Genomic DNA, 18,543 nt, shown 5'->3' with positions numbered 1-18,543 from the left:
ATTCATTCATTACTGAATTGCTATCGTCAGTTCGCTCCATTGTATCTCACTGAATTGTTGATATCATATAAACCAGAAAGAATGCTTCAGTCAAGTAAAAAGTCACTAGTACAAGTCCTACATACAGTGACAAAGTCAGTAGGTAGAGATCATTTTCGTATGCAGCGGCCGCGCGCCGTTTCTTGCAATAATCTACCGGAATATAGTTGGTAATGAAAGTGAAAGAGTTTGAGAGTATTTTGTAAACAGTCGAGAACCCAGTGCTCTCCACATCATGATTTCCAATTGTAAAAACCGTTACATGCAATTTTTTCCTAGGCATTTTGCGCTGTACAAAAATGTTTCATTATTATTTGTGATATTCCAACCTGAATACTGGACATTAGTAAGCACTTTTTGTAACGAGGAACAGAATGATGGCCTTACTCAGGTAATAATTAAAAAGCCCCGGGGAAAACAATACCCTAAACTCGTTTGGCTATGATGCGAGTGCGAAGCGCGAGCCCAAATATTTGTGATTTTCTAACTCAAATATATTGTGTTTTACCTTTAAAAAAGGGTATTTCAATTTGAAAAAAAGGGCACGTTTTTTTTTAAAGGGCACTTTCCATTCCATGTAGTTTGCAATCCATCGGAAATACAATTCTGTCTCCGACAGACCGACACTGTAAACTCTTTTGTCAACAGAGGGGCGGACAATGGGATAACAGGGGTGACTAAGCACAAAATATGTTGCGTAATCGGGAGCAGACAGGTTGTATATTCTGGACACGAGTTGTTGTATAGCGATGGGTTTAAATCAGACGGACCAGGATCGACTGCCATATCCCTAAATCATATTTGCAGCATATCGTACATTTTAGTCACCTGTGACCTGACCTTTCAACTTACATGTTTTGTAAGACTTTTGGTCATTTATCAAGCAAGATTGAAACTTCTTTTTCACAGTATGAGTGTGTCAAGACAACACCTCAAAAAAGGTAAGCTCATAGTTTAAATTAATTTAGACTCTATTATAAAAATAAGTTTGAGAAAAGAAGACTTGTTTACGAAAGCTGTAAAGATGCGAAAGGATTCGCTATGGGTGTAAATTTCCATCCTTTTTTTTTTGGGGGGGGGGAATTATAAATTACGAGTTTTTATAAAAACTGGTGTAAATCTGGACCGAGCAGTGGGGGATGATAGTACTGACCTGAAATTTCAAAAAAATTTAGAGACCAAAAATACTGGGGTATATAACCGTGCACAATGCTACCATCTTTCAGTTAAAGGCCTATCACGATTATTTTTGTTTTTCGATGGCTGTATTGTAATGATTTAGTTTTGATATAAATTTCTAAATGCAGTTTATATTAATATGCGAGCGAGCAAAAAAATTGTAGTTCAAGACAGAATGGTGTCCCAAAATGCCTTTCAAGACAAAATTAGTGTGCAATTATTACTTCAAGGGCTCTATATCCTGGGGTATATAACCTTGCACATAGTTACGACCCTCTATTTCTTTTGGTGATGACTATTTTTTCGACGGTTATTGTAACGGTTTGTTGTGATATAAAATACGAATTAACCTAGCGAAACGAGCGAGCAAATTTTCAGTATAGTTGGCAGTCAGAATGATGTCCAAAAAACATCTTCTAAGGGATGTAGTATAAAATATGAGGGGGATTGCGACGAGCGAACGGGATAGGTAGTCTTGAAAATGTTGTGTCGGTTGTTTAAACAATGTGCATAATAGAGGATAGTAAGAGTAATTTATCAATAGCAAAAGGGAAAAGAAATAAGGAGTAAACAGTCGAGATTTATTGAATGAAAACTCATTTGCTCATTAATTAGACGGAGGTGAGTGGAGAATTAAAAAAAAATGGGATCATGATTATCGCGAATAACGGCGGCTAATGAAATGATTTTAAGGCCTTCACACCCCATAATACAAACTTCCAAAAATGCGGAAATAGCACAATGAATAGCAAATGAAAAGGAAGAGGTTGCAGAAAGGAAAAAAAAATCGAATAATATTTAAGATTATATTGGGAGATGATGCAACGTTCAAAATTTTGAGCAAAATTCATATTTGACATAATACATTACATGGTTGAGTTAATCAAATAAGATTAAAAGTATCCTACATAAAGCTTCCACAATGATGCGCTTCCCTGGCGTAAATCCGATACGAGCGTAGGGGGGAGATTGCAATATATTGACATAAAAATATCAAAATTTGGGGGACACCCCCACACCAATGGCTATGTATAAGGGATTTTATAACCGTGTACATTTTCTCCGCTGACTATTGTAATGGATTTGTTGTGATATAAATTATTGAATTACTGTTAATATCCAAATGCGAGCCAGCAAATTTTCATTAGTTGGAAGACATGATGACCAAATCGTCTTCTATGAGGTGTAATTATTGGATAAATGCGACGAGTTAGCATAGCGAGCGAGCAAATTTTCAGTAGGTGGAAAAAAGACTGGTGTCCAGTGTGTAATTACACATCACGGGCGATAAGTATAACTGCGTTCATAATACTATACAGTGCGTATCAAAAAAAAGTTTACACTTTGAAAAAGCCCTGGGAATTAAAAAATATACAACATGTGGGTAATTTTTTCACATATAATCTTGGGTTTGGGTCTCATCTATCCAATGAAAGTAAAAGTTTTGACAGAATTTTACACTTGAGTGAGCACTGTCCATTTTTGTAAAGCTCGCAGAAATCTGTTTGCGCAGAAATGCTTGTTTTCACGCTGTGTCAAGGGGAAAGGGCGAAATCAAACTTACCCTGCGAAACATTTCTCATACATTTCCCTTGCACTTTTAGTCAATTGAAATAAAACGGATACATTCAAGCATTTTGTAACACTTTTGCCACCCAAATTGAAATTTCAACACTTAGTAAGCACAACCTTTACCCTTATTGTGCCAGCTGGATCTGAGGACATAACTGAATCTGAACAAAAGTTTATATCAGACATCTCCAGCATTTTTTCACTAAATTTTTATCATTTAAAGTGGCTTTACATTTCATTTTACATTTAATACTTGTTTCTTCACACTTTTCCCAAGCTTGAGAATGATTAACAAAATGAAAATCAAGCCTTAACCATTTCATGTAAATCACAGCTCAGTGTAAAGCAAATATCGTCGCGATGGCCTCGGTGTGTGGGGGAGTGGGATGGGGCGCAATGCACTCTTCAAAGTGTTTTGGGAAAGGAAACAAGTTAAAAAAAGTAAAAGATATCTTATAATCAATTTACTAGCTAAATTCTACGTGTTCTTCATGATTAAGGTCTACATTTATTCGCATAACTATTTCAAAGTTCTGCGCAAATCATTTTTCACTAACTTTTCAAAAGTAAATGGTGCTCACTCAAGTGTGGAAGAGCCGTGGTGTAGTGGTTCTGACTCTCACCTTGTAAACAGAGGGTCGTGTGTTCGAATTCCACCGCGGTCTAGCGTCCTTTGGCAAGGCGTTAATCCACACTTTGCCACTCTCGACCCAGGTGCAAAATGGGTACCCGGTAGGATGCGAAAGATATTGTATGTTTGATTTTGCCAGCGCCATAATGAGGCTGCGATAAATGCAAGGAATGCTCCCGAGGGAATGGAATATGTGCACTTTTTCGTGCGGGATTGAAATGAATCCAATGACCGGGGTAACGCGCTTTGAGCCATTCTGGGAAATGTGTTTTATAAAAATTAGCTATTATTATTATTATTATTAAGCAGAAATATTTTTTGACAGTTATATCGTCATTTACTTAAACGGATCTGTACCAATGTTAAAATGTGGTAAAATCTTCAGGATATTACAAATATATAATTTTACAGGATTTTTTCTAAGTGTAAACTTTTTTTTGATACGCTCTGTATATAATGCGTTGTTACGCAAACTACTGAATGGCAGTTAATATCCAAATACGAGCGAGAAAATGTTCAATAGTTGGAAGACAGAATGATAACCAAATCGTCTTTCAAGGGGGTGTAATTATGAAAGAAATTGCGGCGAGTGAGCGTAGTGAGCGAACCTTTAAAAAGTTACTTCAGTCGTTTAAAATAATATGCATATATCACAGAGGGTGATACGGGTGAATCATCAATAACGTAAACTTTAGAAGAAAGGGGAAATAAATGGCTCAATGAAAAATCATTTGCTGACTGGTTAATAGGTGAGATACGAATGGGAAAAGGGATCATGATTATTGGGAATAAGGGTGCTTTATGAATTGATTATAGGCCATATCACAGGCCATAACATGGATAGCACAATGATGCATATGAATGGGAAATATTTTAAATAATCTGCAATATTATATTGGGAGATGATACAACATTACAAATCTTAGTCAAAATTCGTATTTGAAATATTTATTACATTTTTGTGTTGATTAATGCCATTTAAAGTCCCCTGTATGTTGATAAAAATGTAAAGATGAGTGATTCATTAACGGAATTTATTTGATCAATCTCATCGTTAACAGTTTTTAATGATTGGTTCATTTTCTTCTTTCACCATATTTGCTTACTCTTATTTTGTTTTCTTATTTTTTTTCTATATCAGGGGACCCTAACCCACCATTGAGGCCCGATGTTCTCCGTATATACAGCATGGGATTCTGTCCATTCGCACAACGAGCTCTGCTGGTCCTGGCTGCAAAAAATGTCAAGTAAATTACTTTCTGTACATATTTTGTTATGTAAATCGTTTAACATATCTCCACACACTTGCCCTTAATATGCGCTGTATGAGAGGAGAGGACCAAAAGCCATCTGTCCCCTGGAAAGAATTCGTTCTTTCGTTCAGAAACACAATGCTTTTTTACAATTATTTCACGATAGTTCATTTTTCTTGATGTTGTTATATTGGAAATTATAAAAATTTATACTCGAAACTGCATGAGGAATATTTCATAAATACTTGGATTTGTTGTAAATTTACCATACTGTATTCCAAGGAAACCTTCATTGGAATCTGCTGCTGAGCCCTATTGGTAAAGTTACGGTATACTTTTATGAAACGGGTCACTGATCACACACCAGTAATTTTGGTTTTAAAATCACATTTTATTTCTTCCTCATCATATATATCATGTGAAAACAATGTATGACATGAAATCATAATTGATTCAGAATTCACATAATGACCATACGATAACATGGTTATCAAAACTATCGCGTGCAACATCGCTATCATTTATCTTACATGTCTTAGGTATGAAGTGGTCAACTGTAACCTTAACCAGAAACCAGAATTTTTGCTGGAACGGAACCCCGCTGGGACAGTTCCTGTCCTAGAATACCAAGGAAATGTTGTAACCGAGTCCCTCATCATCTGCGATCTTTTGGAAGATCTCTTCCCAGACAAGCCACTGCTGAAGGCCAAGGATCCTTTTCAGAGAGCAAAGAATAGATTGGCAGTTGACAAATTTGGTCCGGTAAATGTTCTTTTCTTTTTGTTTCCTTCTCAAATTAACAAGTTTGCTCATCAAAGATGTGGAATCCAATGGAATTTGCAGTGGCTCAGTTAAAGCAGGGTTCCTGCGACCAGATATTATGACCATCGGTTACGAAACCAAATCGATCCTATATAACTCTTGCCCTAGAGGATAATCACCTGGGATCCGTTTCATCGAGAGTTACAACAATGAGTGGTGGCTTTGCCATTATGGCAACTACCATGGTAACAGGGCTCATGTAGTAGCCAATCACGATCAAGGTTTCCATGGTTGTATGACAGAGTTACCTTGGTTGCAAAGATTTATGAAACGGGTCCCTGGTCCTTCGGAAACGAAATAAGGCCGCTGGTCATTATTGTTTAGGAAGTTTTGCAAAAAACCGCCATCACCAACATTTTGAAATGTCATTATTGCTTGCTGATTAGCCAGGGAAGACTGTGGGAAATATTTATCTGTGAAGCCATGCAGACAGTTTAGGAAGTTTTGCAATTTAGTAACCGCCATCATCAACTTTTTGAAATTTTGTGATTGCCAATGCAAGTGTTGACGAAAACAATAATTTGATGACATAGCATTAAATAGTGTGATTTTCCCAATTTGTGGTCAAAATTGAAGCATTTTGTGGATGAAATTACCTCTTAGATGTCCTGAACTTCTGATCATAGAAACATTAATTGTTCATGTAAAAGGATGATTGATTCCCCTATGTTTATATTTTGTCATAAATTATGACGTGCATGGCTTGTTGGCAGGGCCCTGGGAACGGTTTTTTACAGGGGGGAGCTGATGTAAATTTTTCAAGCAAAAAAAAAACTAGTAAAAAAATAGAAATAAAGACAGCACTTGTAAGTCTTTTCGATGAACACGTAATTGTTGAATCATTTATTTGTAAGCTTTAGTTTTTTTGCCACATAATTTGGAAGTTTGGAGCGACTGGATATTTAATTTCATTAATTGCATTGTTATCAAGACGAAGATGACTACGATGACGATGGAACAGTTGGAATTTACTTTACATCATATGCCTTTCCTATTTTGAGTGTGTCATTTTTTATTTTAATTTTACCCCGGCCTATCATATGCGCCCGCTTAAAAACACCGTTCATTTCATCACTTCCTGATCCTCTCTCTATATAGTTTATTCCTTTCTCGGGAGCCGCGGAGGCTAAAGGGGCTTCACCCCACCCCCCCCCCCTAAACACACAGTTTTGGAGAGCGAAGATATGCAAACGCGTAATATACAAGGTTTGGGATATATCAAAAGACTCGAATCTTGCAATCTTCTTCAAGAGGCTTCAAGAAAAGCCTATATTCCATTTATATACAACGTATATATTGGCTGTCTCCATAGCAACAGCCATTTGTGTTCTTCCACATGACCCAGTAAAGTATACGGTCATGGGTGGTGATCCAGGGGTGGGGTGTCCTCCTCTTGAATGTCTATCGGAGAAGCTCGTCCCCCTCCCTTAGAGTTACCAAAAATCTCACGAAATGTTTAAATATTATTTTGATAAAGGTGTTTTTAAAAGATTAATTTACATATTATTATAGCCTCATTTTAAATTTATTTACTATTTTGCTTCTTGTAGACGGCATATGTGGGGCTACTTTTAACATTTTTGGGGGGTGTTTGTATCTGCTTTAGAGGTATTTATTTTATTTTTGGTTAATGTACAATTTTATATGTGTAATGGAACATCCTTTCGACCGTCAGATATTGCATTTTATGAAAACTTAAATTCTATGAATTGTTTTTACCTTGTTTTTGTTTTCCTATACTTACGTTAAATTGATGTTTGGTTTTGATGATGATCCTTTATTATCAGTATTTTCAATCAAGAAATATTGAATTGAATTGCATTGAATTGAATTGACTTGATTTGACTTGATATAAATTGAATTGACTAGACTTGACTGACTTGAATTAAATTCAATTCAATTGTATGTATTTCTAACGTAACACATCAGGGGTACGTTTCATACTGAAATCCTTTTATCTGATTGGCTGATGGTATCTGTTATAGAAATAATAAATCTTTATGAAACGGGACCCAGATTCCCTCCATTCACTGTACCTCCCTTTTATTTTATAGATTGTCTCACTCTTTTACAAAGTTGGCTACAATCCAGATGATACTGAAGCCAAAGGTACATTGAGGAAACTTTTGAAGGAGTACCAGGCGTTCTGCATAGCAAAAAATACAAATTTCATCGGTGGTAAATGACCAATATCTTTCTTTAAATTGGAAATATGATTTTGACTTGATAATGGTATTTTTAAAATGGTTTTAAGTTGTGATCTATGAATGAACAAATTTGGCGAATCTTTGTTGGAATGCTCGAAATTCATTTCCCGATTCGCCGTGCACGAAGTCAATAATTTAATTAAGTATCCTGTTTGTTTTGGGGATATACACGCAAATTCGGGATCCAGTTTTATACCACTGAGGGAAAGGGTTTTGTATTGTGTACTATAAAACAATCGTCAATTTGATTACGGTTAATTCTTATCAACATAATACATTTCTTCTCAGAATCAATATTCATTTCGGGCCAGACTTCGACTTAATCATTGTAAAGCATATAACATGAAAAAACATTATACTCGTTTAGTTGCTGTCTTTCAAACATAACATTTTATTTTATAGTATATAAATATTCTCTGCACAGAATGTGGATAAATCATTAGGGCCTGCAAGACAGTATTGAATTTAAAATAAATTCGGATGATTTGAATTTGGTTGTATTATTTGATATTCATTGTCATTTTTCATTATTATTTTCATTTTGCCCCCATAAAGACACATTTACGATTATTTCATACTGTAAGTAACATCTTAAACTGAAAGTCGGACGCTTCGTGACATACACTTTTAAAACATTTATAGGAGTGGTGCCAGCATAAGGGCAAGACAATCTAAGTAATAACAGAGGTAGGCTGATACCACTCGTCTTTCATCTTCTTCCGCTCCTTTTATTTTCATGTTCCCTTATTTCACTACTTGAAGAAAAAAACAATCGAGATGGTATCCTACTCAACCGCGTAGCCAGGATTTCATTTTGGAGGGGGCGGTAATCGCACGCGAAGCGTGCCAACACTTACAGAGCGCGCGAAGCGCGCTCCCTAGGGGGTGGGTGCAGGGAGGGGGAGTTTCCCCCTCCCGCGCGAAGCGCGAAGCTTTTGGTGTTTCATAGATTAAAATGATAAGGAGCCGTCTCTCTTGTCTCTAGTACCTATGTCAGCTCCAATACAGTTGACAATATTGTGATTTTTTTCATGAACCTTGTTTTCAAAAGTGATTGTGAGCGAACGCATAAAAAAGGAATACAATGGAGGAAAATAATATAATAATAACCCCGCGCGAAGCGCGGAAGCTAAAGCGCTTTTTCAATTTTTTTCTGCCATGAAAAGGGTCCCGATAAAAGGGTTTTCTCAAAGATATATTGAATACTTCCCTTGGAAAGATCAGATTTGATTACAAACAATTTAGCGACAGTGCATAACTCGCAAAACAGAGGAGAAGAAGTGTATATGCCGGGAGGAAGATATTCCTCCCCGTGCAGAGCAATGAAACTCTGAAGTTTCAAAGGGCGGACGTTTCATCAAATGCAGATATCTCTAATACCCCATCGGGTCTAATTCAATTGATTTTCTAAGAGTATTGAACTTCATTACAAGGAAAATAGTGCGCAAAAAGTTGAAACTTCTGTGATTCATTGAAATTATATAAAAAAGGATGCCTAATTTCTTTGACTTATCCTGAAGCGCTTCATTTTGAATTATAAAGAACCCTAAGTGTCATTCAAAATTTCAAACTGAGTGCGCAAAACAGGACAGGAAATGACATGAAGTTTAATAGAATTTGATAATAAATATTGTACTTTTTTATCTAATACGACACGACTTTTATACCTTCCTCTTTTTAAATTAGGAACCTGTTTGCCCCAAAATTATGGTTGTTTAGTAATGAGCTGAAAAGCAGGAGAAGTTGACTTTATGGAGGTGACGGCAGAAATGGATATAAAGATTTTACCCGCCCGGAGCCGACGCGTCCAGAAGTTGCGCAATCAATTAAAAAAAATAACTTCATATACTTCGGCCTAACCTTACTCTAATTCCATGACCTAATGCATACATTTGAACTTTAACTGGCAAGAAACACACATAGCTGAGGTGGAAAAGCAGGGTTAGAGAAAGGGTGGGGAAAACAATGGAGAACTTCAATATTATCATTTAACCGCGCGCAGCGCGGAAGCAAAATTCATATATAAATTTAGAGCAACAGTGAAGGATCGAGTTTCTCTTTTGAGAAAAAAAAAAAAAAAATAAAAGAAAAAAAAAAAAAAAAGCTACCTTTCTTCCCTTTCCTCCCTTCCCTTTTCCTTTTCTCCTCTCTTTTTTCCTTCTTTTTTTTTTCTTTTTGGGGACGTTTTGGGGGGGCGACCGCCCCCACCGCCCCCCCCCCCTGGCTACGCGCCTGATCCTACTGCCCCCCGGTATCACTGTTCCTGTTGTATTAATCCTGTTAGTGCCCGGGGATATAAATTGATTGATAATTTACACTTTAAAAGAAGAAAGAAATACACGCCCCCCCACACACACACACACACACTCACATACACATTTTTAGTATTATTTATTTCTTGATTTGTTTTCAGGTGACCAGTGGGGCATGGTTGACCTCATGATCTGGCCCTGGATCGAACGCATGCACGTACTCGGTGACGACATCGTCGCGGAGTACGTCCCGGAGTTCAAGGCATGGATTGATCGCATGGAAACCATTCCGGCCGTTCAGGCTTGTCAAATCTCAAAGGAAAAGTTGGTCCATTTATACGCTGGATATTTTGCTCGGAATGCAGTTTACGATTGATATATATATTTTAAGTTTGTTCTCATCAATCCATTACACCGGTGTTTACTCCGGTCATAGCAGTGGGGGGGGGGTGATAGCAATTAATATATTGACCTGAAATTCAACATTTTGGAGACACCCCCACACCACAAGGGCTATATGTAATACGGGGTTATATGACCGTGGACATAATTACTACCATCTTTCAGTTAAAGCCCTAAAACATTTTTTTTTCTTTTCTATATTGTTACAATGGATTTGATGTGATATAAAATAATGAATTATAGTTAATATCAATATGTGAGCGAACGAAGCGAGCGGGCAAATTTTCAGTATTTGGTAGACAAAATGGTCCAAAAACTTCTTGTGTGTAATTAGCACATCACGGGCAATATATACGTTGGTATATATTATAAATATGTACTTTTTACTACCATCTTTCTTAAAGGCTATCACGATTTTTTTCGATGGTTATATTGAAATGGATCTATCATGATATAAAGTAATGGATTACAGGTAAATATCAATATGCGAGCGAAGCGAGCAAATTTACAGTTGGAAGACAAAATGATTTCCAAGAACCTCTTTCAAGTGGTGGGTAATTATCATATCACGGGAAATGTATACAATGTATGTATACGTATGTATACAAGGACAGCCGTTTGGTAACTGATGAGGCCACCCTGATTAAATAACACTGAAAATGAAAAATAAAATAAATATCATAAATGTGTACATTATACTACAATCTTTCATTTAAAAGTCTATCACGTATTTTTCGATGGCTAAATTGTAATGGATTTATTGGGATATAAAGTAATGAATTACAGTAAACATCAATATGCGAGCGAGCGAAGCAAGCGAGCAAACTTACAATAGTTGGAAGACAGAATGATGACCAAAATCGTCTTTCAAGGAGTGTGTAGTTATTGGAGAAATGCAGCGAGTGAGCGTATTGAGCGAGCCTTGAAAAGGTTGCTTCAGTCGTTTAAAATGACATGCATGTATTATACAGAGGATTTTTAAGGTAAATTATCAATAAATCAAACTACCCAAGAAAAGGAACACGAAAATAAAGAGCAAATGAGTATTAATCAGTTCATATTTTGTTCAACGAAAACTAATTTTCTCCGACTGGTTAAAGATGAGATAAGATTGATAATCAATGGGATCATAATCATCGGGAATAAGGGTGCATTATAAAATTATTATATCAATCACAGGACAGAATATCAACTTCCAAAAACGTGGGAATAGCACTTCATGCAAATTGAAAGGAAAATGTTGCAGAAAGGAAAGATTCTTAATGATCTTCAAGATTATATTGGGAGATGCAACGTTCAAAATTTTGAACAAAATTCACATTTGAAATATTTATTTACGACAGTGTTTTGCTTGGTTTATGATAAAAGTTATAACCATATCTAAAAGTAATTGGTATTTTATCCATACTATCATGATGGAGGGTAAATTACATTTGCAATAAGCTTAACATGCCGGGATTTTTCATGACAAAATCTTGTACGATTAGTTTGAGCGCGGAAGCGAAGCAACCGTGCGAGAAATTTTGCATTTTTAGAATGCAAAATTGGGTAAATCTAAGCACTTTTTTACTGCATTTAAAAATGAACCCACCAATTAATCATTATTTTTTTTAATGGTAAAAACATATCGATTCTGCCTTGAAAAGTGGGTGGATGATTGTACATGCCGTACACCCTTTTCGAAAAGTGGGGGTGTATCCCCCCATCCCCCTCCCGGATTTACGCCCGCCGGTGTCCAAGCGTCTTGTCATTCTTTTTTTTTTTTACCCTCGGAAAATCACAGTGACGGTCGTCTTCCATGCTCCTCTCCCATTGCCCATCGCTGATCATTGGAAAAAAAATCTGCACATTATTTCACTTTCTTGGAAAAGTGGGAATGGTCTACACAGCATGTCCTCCACCCCTTCCTCGATGTTCATTGATGACTTACTCAACTTTTAATTTGATAAATATGGCACGACTTCTAATGAGACAACTTTGTGCTAAAACAAATATATTGTTTGCCCTTAAAGGGGAAGTTCACCTTGACAAAAAGTTTATTGCAAAATTAGCAGAAAAATAAAAGAAAATTTTAGCGAAGATTTAGGAAACTCAATCAAAGAATAAAAAGTTATTTGAATTCATGCAATTCTTTGGTTTGTGACGTCATATGCGAGCAGCTTTCCTAAGATGGTATGGTAAAAAATCAATAAAATGTAATTTTTCTCAGAAAATTGAAAATGTTTTTTATTGGACCTTCATAATATCAATACACAAATCATTTCACACTCGCTCCTAAAAAGAAAATTAAAAATAAGTCATCACGAGCCGTTAAAATTTAAATTTATGCATCTTATATTACATAACATATGGAGCAACTGCTCGTTTATGACGTCACAAAGCGAAAACTTGAAATTCTAGCATTCTTAGTCTTTAATGGATTTTTCTCAAACCTTGAATAATATGTTTGATTTTTTTTTTGCTATTTTACAACAAAATTTTCGTGAGGGTGAAAATGTAGGATCTTTAAATTCGATCAAGTTTGTGCCTACTCAATTATTTAGCACCAATGAAGTTTTTAATCCTTTCTATTGGATAGGATATAATTATGGGCGGACCATGTAGGCCACTGACTTAATTCGCATATTTTACTCTTTTATATCTGGTTTAGCTACAACTTTATGAATTGTTGATTAATCAATTGTTGTCGAATATCATTGATGTAATTCACATGTTATTTTCATGTTATTTTTTTTAAATGTTTATCTCTGTCAACTCATATTGGGACTAAGTGTTGATATATTTACATGGAAATGATGCTACAAGAATGCAAAAATTGTCTGTCTGATTTATTCATTTACTCATTTTGTTTGAAGAAAAGGGTCTGTAATAATCACTGAAATATAGATAAGGGGTTTTGGGACCTTACCCCCCCCCCCCCCCCCCCCAACAAAAAAAAACAGAGATAAAAGCTTGAGAAAAAGAAAGTGATGAAATATGATTTTATTTTCTAAATTATATTGTCAAAATCTATCACAAAAATGGCTTCTCTATTTTAAGGTCAGAATTTATGCTCCCCCTTGGCAAAATTTTACTCAATAGAGGTTTGGCCCCTTAAACTTTTTGGCTTATTACACGCCACTGGTAATGATGTGGGTTTCTTTTTAAGACAATGAAAACAAAAGCAGAAAATGCAAAGAAATGCATAATCTATTTGTAAATAGAGATATATAAGGTATAACACCTTACCTAAACACTATTTTTCTTGAAACATTTCATAGGAGTCACAGATGAAGCCGTGTTCAGATTATATTCCTCGCTTACCAGGACACCCTATAGATATGTATGTGGCTGTGTTATTGTTTCAGTCATTTAAAATTTTGATTTTACCTTCCTGTAGCTTATTAGTTATCAAGCCAATTAATAAAACATTTACATGAAGGAAATTTGTGATACTGGGAAGTTTGTTTAACCCCATCTAATTTTCATTTGGTCTATCTTTTGCCATTATGTGACTTTGAATTCTGAAATCAATTGATGTGAGGAGCTATAGCCTATCTGTGATTGATCCAATCTCTTACTTACTGACATGTGCTTAGTAAAGAGTATTGAAGCTAGCCTGTGTAAAAATATTGTTTATTTTGACTGAGTGAAATTCATGCAGTGCATGCCCTTGTAACGTTTAATCGGTTTGTTTTGGAACCAGTTTATATAATCATCTTGAATGAGCAAAAAATAGGGGGGAAAACGATTGTGATAGAATAGATAATCATGATGGAATGATAATGACGAAGATGATGATGATGATGTTGATAATGATGTTGTTGATAATAATAAATTAATGATGATGATGACGACAGTGATTGTGTTGAATTTATGATGACAGTGATGGTGATCGATAAAGTGAATAATTGCAATGCTTTTGCTGCTGCTGCTGCTACTCGATTGACGATTATTATGCAATTTATGACGATAATAAATCCGCCTCAGAAAAATAAACCCACGCAATCCACGGTTAAACTACACTTATGTCTTCATTGATATGCAATGCAAGCGGAGGATGTTATATGCCCATGCACATATTCTTTTGTATCATCTAGAATAATATTTGTCTACCAAAAAGCATCGATGTACATTGACTAAAAGCATTAGATATTCAATGTTGCCTACACATATAAAAAAGTGAAATAATTATGATTTCATGTAGTAATATGAAAAAAAATGATAGTGGGGACATCGACATCATCAGCCCACCTATTGCATATTCATGATGGCGTTCATAATACTGTTTTCGCAAAAAATGATATTGCTTAAATTTAAAATTCGCGATTTGTGATATTTTCAGTGGGTTGCTCGGTGAATTTTACTCTTCATTTTATTTAAATATAATTATTTTTCAGCCAGGGGTGCCCTTTTAAACGTACGGTTAGGCCTAAGATGTGTCTATTTAACTATTATAGTCGAAACAAAAAAACTCGAAGGATTCAAGTTTACTTTATCAAGATTTTGAAAACATATTTGCTGTAAAAGGCCTTCACTTTGTACATCTAAATGTTAGATCTATTCTACCAAAAATTTCAGAACTTCGAATTCTTTTTAAGAGAAAGAATCTTGCAGTCATTGCTTTCACAGAAACATGGCTAAATAACTCGGTGAACGATGAAGAAATCAATATAGATGGATACAAAGTAATACGCAATGATAGATTATCAGGTTCTGGGGGTGGTGTATGTTTTTATGTCCGAAATGATATTGCATTCAATATCATAGATGTTTTAAGTACAGGTGATTCTGAATCACTGTGGATTAATTTGCTTCTACCAAGATCAAAACCAATTATTGCTGGCGTCATTTATAGGCCTCCGAAAAGCAATCAATTTATTGAGAAGATGTCAAATATTCTCGATATATTAAAGAAAGATGATGAAATTATACTTTTAGGCGATATGAATGTTTGTCTTTTTCAGAAATCTCCACTGGCTAAAAAATATACTGACTTATTGAGTCTTCATGGATTTAGCCAACTCATCAAAGATGCAACCCGTGTCACTCACACATGTTCTTCTTTATTGGACCATGTGATTTGTAATAACGAACAAAAAATAAGTCAAAGTGGTGTTATTGATCTTGGTATAAGTGACCATTCTTTTACTTTCTGTACACGAAAGAAAATTAGGCTGGCTATAGGTGTTCACAGAACCATTGATATCAGATCGTTGAAAAAATATAGCGAAGAATCTTTCAATCTTAAACTGTCTGCCGTTGATTGGTCAGATTTAACCCAATGCACTGACGTAAATAAGGCTTGGTCAGTTTTTCAAAATACTTTTATTTCAACGTTGAATATGATAGCGCCTCAAAAACGGATTAGAATTAAACAGAGATCAGAAAACTGGATGACTAAAGATATTATTTCTCTTATTCGAGAAAGAAATGTGGCGTATAAAAAAATGAAGAAAAATCTAAGCGGTCAGGATTATGACACGCTTTCCAAAAGATACAAGAAATTAAGAAATATGGTTCAAAGAGAGGTGAAAAAGGCCAAATTAGAATACCTACAAAATAAAATAGAAGAAAATAAAAATGATTCTAAAAGACTTTGGCAGAATCTAAAAAGTTTGGGATTAAAAAAGAAAAATGGAAAGGACCAAGAATTAGTCGTTTCAATTGACGGAGAATTATGTCATGATAAGATAACTATTTCCAATGAATTCAATTCCTATTTTACAAATGTCGCAGCTACGTTGGTAGATAAACTTCCATCTTGCAAAGATATTTTCAGTGCAGACAGTGAAAACATTCGTAAATTTTATGAAAAAAAGGGTATAAGCCAAGATAAATTTGAATTATTACCTGTTAGTGATCAATTCATTTTTAATGAGTTGCGTAAATTAAATGTATCAAAAAGCACTGGGTTAGATTTGATACCTGCTAAATTTCTAAAAGAAGGAGCAAAGAGTTTGTACAAACCATTAAATTTCTTAATAAATCTATCTATCTTTACTAGCACTTTCCCAGAGGATATGAAAATTGCAAAAGTAACTCCTATTCATAAGAAGAAAGATAAAACTGCTGTTGAAAACTATAGACCTATCAGTGTTTTAAGCATAGTATCCAAAATTCTAGAAAAGGCGGTATGTGTTCAGATCGAAAAATATTTTAAAGAAAATGATATGATTTACGAGTCAGGTTTTCGACATGACTATTCGACTGAGACATGCCTTATTCACTTGACTGATTATCTGAGAACAAATATGTCTAAGGGACAATTCGTTGGGATGGTACTCCTAGATCTTCAAAAAGCATTTGATACAGTTAATCACGGCATCTTATTGAAAAAATTACAAATAATGGGTTTTAACCAGGCTACTGTAGCATGGTTCAAATCCTACTTGTCGAATCGACATCAAGTAGTGGCTATTCGCGATATTTGTTCCAAAATTATGCCTATAACGTGTGGAGTTCCACAGGGAAGTATTTTAGGCCCAATCCTATTTTCAACTTATATCAATGACATGTCTATTTGTTTAAAAGCTGATTGTAAATTATTATTGTATGCAGATGATAGCGTACTACTTTGTTCAAATGCCAACCCAAAATTTGTTGAGGAAAAACTTAGCGAACAGCTGTCTACATGTGTCGATTGGATGACTGATAATAGATTATCGTTACACTTAGGCAAAACCGAAAGCATTCTGTTTTGTTCTAAAAGTAATCATAAAACTTCATTTGAATTTGAAGTATCATACAATAATAAGATAATTCATAGGAAAGAATCTGTAAAGTATTTAGGCATTGAGTTGACTAGCTCCCTTTCATTTTCATCTTTAGTAGAATCAATCGTAAAAAGGGCGAATGCCCGTTTGAAATTTTTGTACAGGTATCAAAGTTGTATGGATCAAAAAGCAAGGCGTATTCTCTGTTTTGCTCTTATTCAGAGTTTATTTGACTATGCCAACCCTGCTTGGTTTAGTGGCATAAGCGAACTCGATAAAAAGAAGTTGAAAATTATACAGAATAAAATGGTTAGATTCATTAGCTGTTCTGGTCCCAGAACCCATGTTGGCTACACCGAACTCTCTGGAGCAGGTTTTCTTGAAGTCAACAAAAGATCAAAACAGCTTATTTTGCACCACGTGCATAAAATCTATCACAATAGATCGAATCATTACATTGGATCAAACTTTAATCTAGTTACCGAAATACATAACTATAATACAAGAAACAGCCATTTCAATTTTTGCTTACCAGAAAGGGTAGGTAGTATTGGTAACTCATTTTATTACAATGCTATAAAACATTGGAATTCCCTTCCCAATGATATAAAGGAAATAGGAAACTTTTTGCATTTTAAGAGGAAATTGAAAGAATATCTTTCACTTGAGAGTCAAAAAGAAGATGCAAATGATATGTTGTACGGTTGATTTAGCCTGAATACTGACCTAGTTCTTTTCTCTTCTCTACTTGGTATTATTATGTATTTTACATAGTTTGATTGAAGCTTCGATATGTCCTTTCTTCTATTCTTTCTATTTCTTTTATTTCTTCCTATTCTCCTCTTCTTGTTGTTATTGTCGTCACGTTTATGCTGTTGTTCTTCTCCTTATTTATTTCCCTTCGTTGTCAGTTTCTTCCGTCTCCTTCTACTCCTCGTCCCCCTCTTCTTCTGTTCCTCCTCTTCCTTCTCCTTCTTTTCTTCTTCTTCTTCGTTATATTCTTGTATATATCTTATTTATTGTCTATATATCTTATTTATTGGTAATAGTAAATTCTGATTTTTTTTCTTCATTTTTAATATGTAAATAGTATAATTTTAACATTTTATTATCTTAATTCTGTATATTGAGGACCCCACTGGAAATAAGCTTTCGAGCTTTCGTGGGTCATCCTGTGCAAGCCTGTTGTTTTAATGCTACTGTATATATGTTATGGTGACTTGCCAAATAAAATCAATCAAATCAATCAATCAATCAATCAATCAATCGAACCGCGGACTTCGTCATGCAGATACCACTATAGTGTCGAGAAGTTAAAAGGAAATGGCGCCATCCTACACTTTGCACGCCCAATCCAAAGGTGTGTCCCTTTATGACTCAACTTTGTTCTCACACACACCCACATGAAATAGAATAAATTAATTTTTTCTAATTGATGATGTTAATTAACAGAGCCTTTTCTCTAGAATACATTGAAGAAAAATACTGGGG

General features: G+C 35.1%; 1 protein-coding gene across 1 annotated transcript; it reads left to right on the top strand.

The window, feature by feature from the left end:
• The first annotated feature begins 744 nt into the window (after positions 1-744).
• On the top strand, positions 745-13,951 carry LOC129253721 (glutathione S-transferase omega-1-like). Its single transcript, XM_054892142.2, has 5 exons — positions 745-980; positions 4,563-4,668; positions 5,214-5,436; positions 7,551-7,674; positions 10,117-13,951. The coding sequence occupies exons 1-5, from the start codon at positions 950-952 to the stop codon at positions 10,329-10,331; spliced, it is 699 nt and encodes a 232-aa protein (XP_054748117.1). The 5' UTR covers positions 745-949; the 3' UTR covers positions 10,332-13,951.
• The last annotated feature ends 4,592 nt before the right edge of the window (positions 13,952-18,543 follow it).

Source organism: Lytechinus pictus, chromosome 2 (assembly GCF_037042905.1).
Source record: "Lytechinus pictus isolate F3 Inbred chromosome 2, Lp3.0, whole genome shotgun sequence".
In the NCBI taxonomy this organism is placed as follows: domain Eukaryota; kingdom Metazoa; phylum Echinodermata; class Echinoidea; order Temnopleuroida; family Toxopneustidae; genus Lytechinus; species Lytechinus pictus.
This window is presented reverse-complemented; position numbering and strand designations above follow the sequence as displayed.

Excerpts from the sequence above, each read along its gene's own strand:
- LOC129253721 (XM_054892142.2), top strand. The coding sequence starts at position 950 with ATGAGTGTGTCAAGACAACACCTCAAAAAAG. Across the intron at positions 981-4,562 it reads AAGACAACACCTCAAAAAAG|GGGACCCTAACCCACCATTG; the intron begins GTAAGCTCATAG and ends TTTCTATATCAG. Across the intron at positions 7,675-10,116 it reads AAATACAAATTTCATCGGTG|GTGACCAGTGGGGCATGGTT; the intron begins GTAAATGACCAA and ends ATTTGTTTTCAG.